The sequence below is a fragment of the Sinocyclocheilus grahami genome, unplaced genomic scaffold (assembly GCF_001515645.1).
Source record: "Sinocyclocheilus grahami isolate Dianchi unplaced genomic scaffold, SAMN03320097.WGS_v1.1 scaffold774.1, whole genome shotgun sequence".
In the NCBI taxonomy this organism is placed as follows: Eukaryota; Metazoa; Chordata; class Actinopteri; order Cypriniformes; family Cyprinidae; genus Sinocyclocheilus; species Sinocyclocheilus grahami.
In genome coordinates this window covers 163,740-169,739 of record NW_015505953.1, presented here as the reverse complement: position 1 = coordinate 169,739, position 6,000 = coordinate 163,740, and the positions used below count along the sequence as shown (strand labels likewise).

At 38.0% G+C, this 6,000-nt stretch overlaps 1 protein-coding gene across 1 annotated transcript in view; it reads right to left on the bottom strand.

Annotated features, from left to right (window-relative positions):
* LOC107561476 (microtubule-associated tumor suppressor candidate 2-like) overlaps nt 1-6,000 on the bottom strand; it is a 54,083-nt gene that overhangs the window by 8,368 nt on the left and 39,715 nt on the right. Inside the window, exons 8-9 of the mRNA XM_016245932.1 lie at nt 1,708-1,774; nt 476-690 (exon numbers count right to left, since the gene is read on the bottom strand). Of these exons, the coding sequence (XP_016101418.1) occupies nt 476-690; nt 1,708-1,774 (282 nt within the window). The remainder of the gene's footprint in view (nt 1-475; nt 691-1,707; nt 1,775-6,000) is intronic.

Genomic DNA, 6,000 nt, shown 5'->3' with positions numbered 1-6,000 from the left:
GAACCGATTTAAAAGGTTCATTGAAAAGAATCAGTTCGGTCTTGAATCAGACACCGCTTCTGCGTCTCGGAGCACGTGATATATTATAAAGAGTAACAATGTGTTTTATGAAATGTAGTGAAGCAAAAAGTACGATCTTATGCTTTGGAATGTAGTGAAGTAAAAGTAAAGTTACTCAATAAAACGACTCCAGTAAAGTACAGATACTTAAAATATACTTAAGTACAGTAACAAAGTAAAGCTACTCCGTTACTGTCCACCACTGTTGGCTGTACACATACTCTAAGCATTTGTGTCAAAACTGAAGTATATTTTGGGCTTAAGGGAAGATGATTAGTGCATCATCAGACTACAGAGACATGTAACCACCTTCATACCTTGAAGTCCTTTGTGTACAGTGCTAAAATAAATGACTCTGCAAGGTGTGTCAATATGATAATCTTGGCCTCTACACCCTGTTACTTCCTCATCTCACCTGTTCCTGGTGCTGGGAACGCAGCTGCACTAGGTGGCTGTTCTGCTGTTGCCGGAGTCGCTGTATCTCGGAGGTGCGCTCCTCTACCAGTCTCTCCTGCAGGGCCTTGAGCTCCTGCTGTTGCTCCTCTTGTAGTCCTTTCAGCTCCCGCTCAAAACTCTGCTCCAGTTGGGCCTTCTCACCCTGCAGACGCTCCCACCGCTGAACACTGACCACTAGAGACAAATAATTTGTTATAGTCAGTGAAAGGACAAGTTTAACCTTCAAAAAAAAATTGTGCTGCGGATAAATTTGCAACCTTGGTACTTATTCTGGTGAACAAATTAAATACATGAGCCGTTTTATTTTCTATTCATTAAATACGGGGTTTGTAAATCTGCATGTCTAAAATTTTAATCTTAAAATTAAAAACAATTTCTCATTTTATAGCAAAAAATAAATAAATCAAAATGTCATAATTTAAAAAACCAAAACAAACAAACAAACAAAAAAAAACCCCACCACAATAGGTACAAAGGTTGAAAGTAACATTGTTGCCGATTCAGCATATATAAAGCTGTCACTTAGGCTGGCAATTATGACACCAAATGCTGGTTTGATAAACTAAAATTTCCTATTAACGTACATTTTTTTTTTTTTATCATTCTTGCAATAACTTAAGAGGATTGATGGTTGAGCTTGACAAATGAAGTCAACACATTAATATCTGTAAAACTGAGAACAGGGAAAGAGACTATTCAGTTGTTCACTGGCATGCTGCAGAAAGTCCAAATCATGTTTCTTGGGTGTCACAATTTTAAGGAATAGCACAGAAAATAGAAAAGTATATCATGCTGCTGCAAAACACAGATAAATACAATGTTTTTGGTAATTAAAACTACTGAAATATACACAGTATATTTTTTACTGCAATCAATTAAACAATCAAAATTATGATTTTTACATGAGATATTTGATGCATATTTGAAAATCATGGGACAGTGTCATTCTACAAATGGTTCACTATGTATTTTAGGTAAAAAGTGTTGCATTACGTCTGTAACACAAATGGTGTAAGAGTCACATGCCAAATTTAATCCAGGGGAATGGAAAGAGAAAAATGCAGTTTACAAATGTGTAATCAGAGAAGGTCTATATAGTCTCTTTTTTATTTTATGGTTGACATTCTAACATTTGAGATGAGATGACTGATGCGTTTTTTTTTTTTTACCTCCGAGCCAGAGCAGACTTACCCACTTCATCCCTGATCCTGGCTAACAGCAGGGACAACTCCCTCTCCTTCACAGCAACACTCTCGCTCTGCAAAACACACACAGAATCTGCAGGCTCACATGTGGTGTAAGGGACAATTATGCAGAGGAATGGATTTAAAAATGGTAAATTTAGTAATAATGAGCTACTTGGCAATAAAATCAACGAATGAATGAATCTGACGAAATCTGCAAAACTCTGCATTCCGGTTTATGGATCAAATTTATTAACAACAAAACGCTGCTCAATTTTTACAAAATAAAACGGACAAAATACCACTTTAAATAGGATATTGTTCTATATGACTTTGCCATCTAATTATTTAATTTATCAGAGATGACAAAGAAACACCGTGGCAGGTGTCAATTTAAAAACAGGACTGTTGCTAGGAACAGATATGGGCGCAAAACATCAAAAAATATTTTGTTACAAATTACAAATACTTGCTCATCAAATGTATTTAATTGAAATACAGGTGTGAGAAATGCATCTAATTAAAATACAAGTAATTTATCATTTTTTAATAAATACCTACAATATTTACAAGAGACAATGAAATTACAGTAGAGTAAGAAACAAAAACACTTTTAGTAATAGTGGAGTTAGATGCACACATAAGAGAAAAAGAAGCACTTTCCTCTCCTTGAACAACTTAAACCCATGGGCGAATTAAGACTCCATCTACGGATCCAACAGGATGTCATATGATTCACTTGCATCTAGCCAAAAACTGTGATAGGCTATAGTTGATAACACAGGTGAATAAAGTTACTCTATCTGAGAATAAAATGACCTACTTAAGTATTTTAAGCATTTCAAATACTGTAGCCTTTAGGTGGTAGTGCCTTCCCAAGAGACATACAGATGCTTACATTCACATATGATACACATCCCAAATGCAAGATTTGACAAGTATGGGGAAAATAAATGGAATAACATACAAAAAATTCTGACTGGATGGGCAATTTGCAGTTATTGTGCATGAAATCAGGCACCAAAGCTGTTGTGGAGCCACTCAACCGAATTCCTGTGTATCTGGCAAAGATTAGCACAACATTTGTTTGGTAATTTACAGAGTTACTGTACAGATATGTTACAAGGGAATTTATAGTATTGTTAATATTTTGCCAGTCCCCAAACTCGTTCCCTCAAATGGCTTGGGCATTACGTTCCCATTCAAAGCTTATATGGACTGAAAGCCCCCTGCAGTATACCTGCAGCAAACAATTAAATACAAAACCATTTGTTCCCCAAGCCTTAAAATAAACCATGGCACAGACCTTAATCTGCACTTATTGGGAGTATTGCTAGCTATATCTGCAAGTAACAAATTTACTCCACAGTGACAAACAACCACATCTATACCTGGCATGTTTAATGATGCCACAACACAAATGAAATGCTTATGATCCATACTTGAATCAATGTCAGCAAATGATACAGCATGAGTCAGCATTTTGACATAGCAGTCCTGAATCCTACACTTATTCCTTTCCAAATGCCAGCTGAGATCCCACAGCACCATCTGCTGTTTTAAAACTCCTATACAGACAGTGAATGCCACTGTGAAAAGTACCATACTAGTTCTATGGTACTGAAATCCATGTACCACTGTATTCACAAGGTACTTCCAGGAATACCACGCCCCTACCATGGTACATGTCCAAAAAGGTAGCATGGAATTTTTTCCAAAACTCTGTATATTAGGCCATTGGAGTTGATAAAAGGATGTACAAATACAAAAATATTAAAAATAAAAGGTGAAGTATGTAATTTCTGCATTAAATGGAATGGCTAACACATTGTACGTAATGTACGACTATTGTACAGTAATGTCTGCTTTTTAAAAAAAAATTAAAAATTGAATAGACGTTAACAAAAAACAAAGACAAGACACCATGTATATTTTATCATGGCTTAAATAGATGCTGCTAGCCTAGCTTTATATGTTATAACCCTCTCATATGCAAGCCAACAGCAGGGTCAAGACCCTATGACCCCACAAATGTCCTGACCTGTAATCATAGTGTCCCTTCTCCAGATCTCACCCAATCAGATTTTCCTCAAGTATATAACATGTCATGCAGATCCCTGGAGACTGAGAGTCTTTCCGTGAATACAAATCTGACTGCCTTGTTCTTCACCGCGTTACCTCACCTACTTTCAATTCCTGCTGTGAAAGGTCTATAATAGTGAGAACAAGGCAGTCTCAATGACTCAGTCCCCACCTATAAAACAAAAGATAATTCTGCAGGGCATAACACCTGTTACACCCCAACACACCTACAACACTGAACGTGCTTTAAAAATATACATGGACTTTCTTATTAGTGTTGTCTACTAAGCATTGCCATTACTACTGCTCATCTTGAGGATTAGGGATTTAAATAAACCAATAACCCCCAAGTATAACATTTTGTTCTGTAACACTGTCAGTAGGCCTACAGACATTACCATACTTCACATCGTATGGCTTGTTGAGAAGTTAACTCTATATCTATGATATTCTGTACTAATATATTTACACTAAATGAACGAATATTTTTGCCTTGGTCCAGTAGGTATAGCAACCACCCTAGAGACTCCATAGCAACATGTTAAATACCACTAAGAACAGTTTAGCACTCTCTAGCAACCACTCAAAACACCCTAGTGTTTTAGCAACATGCTAACAATCACACAGCAATCCCCTAGAAATCTCTCAGAACACTCAGTGACTGCATAGCAACATGCAAACAACCTCACAACACCTTAGTAATGTCCTGGCAACCATAGCAACATGCAGACAAGCACTCATAAGTCACAACACTTTAACAACAACAACGACGAAACATCCTAGAAACCACCCTAAACAGCCTAGTAACCAAACAGCAACATAAAAAAAAATAAAAAACACTGTGGCAACTACCCAGAACATCCTAGCAACCATGTAGCAACACTGTGACAACTACCCAGAACATCCTAGCACAAACAGACAACCACTCACAACACCTTAAAACCACATAGCAACACCCTAGCAACCACCCATAAAACTTTATAAACCACGTAGTAACCTGAAAACAAACACTCAACACCTTAGCAACCACCTTACCAACCCAGTCCTAGCAACCATACAGAACTCCCTTGCACCCACGAGGCAATATACAAACAAACACACATTAGGAACCATATGGAAACATCCCGGCAACTACCCTAAACAGGCTAGTGACCGCACAGTAACCTGCAAACATTGACTCACAATACCGTATCAACCCCATAGCAACACCCAAGCAACTAGTACACAGAACTTCACATCAACTGAACAACAACATAAATAACCACTCATAACACCTTAGAAACCACCTAGCAACCACCCCCAACACTACCACAAAGTAACCTGCAAACAACAACCTACAACACCTTAGAAACCACATAGCATCCAGCCACTCCAAGTTTTGCAAGGGCAACAACGATACTTTCTTCAGAAAATGTTAATATCCAAATTGCAATGTTATTACCGCTGTCTAATATCAAATACAATAATAGGTTTTATTTAATAGGTAAATAAACCAAAAGTGCAACAACAATCAGAATTATGATCCCCGTTGAAAAAAAAACAGCATTCACTGGTTAGGAATGTTTTGACGCTGGGATGCTGGTTTAAACTGGTCCTTTGCTGGTTTATGCTGGTCCTTTTGCTGGTTCCAGCAAAAGGACCAGCATAAACCAGCAAAGGACCAGCATATGCGTTTTTTTTCAACAGGGATATCAGACCTCCCATATCAAGTGTCAGCAGTCAGAGTGGGGTGTTTCCCTCACTAAACGAGCACATGTTTGTCTTCACTGACAGCGCGCGCACACACACACAAAGTATATATATAAAATGACTGTAGAATGAAAAATATTTTGTGCAAAAAAAAGCATAGCTGATTCTATTTTATCAAAGTCACAGAGCAAGAAAGCAGCATCACACACACACTATTCCTGCTATTGTTTTACCCTAGTATCCAAACAGCATGAAGGAAGGAGACACAGAGAGAGATTACAGCAACTCTGGCTCATGCTAGGGCAGAATGTAGCTTCATAAAAACCTGTCGGGGGAAATACCATATGCACACCAAACGAGATAGAGAGAAATGAAGTGAAAGAGAGGGAGTGGAGGAAAGACAGACAGGCAGAGTGAGGGAGAATGTGAGAGAAAAAGACAAATCACCCAACAACCAGCCTTACCTCATCCTGTGTTTAGCAGCCTGACTACTGCAACAACGAGTACCGTGAGTCTGCGATTCTACACA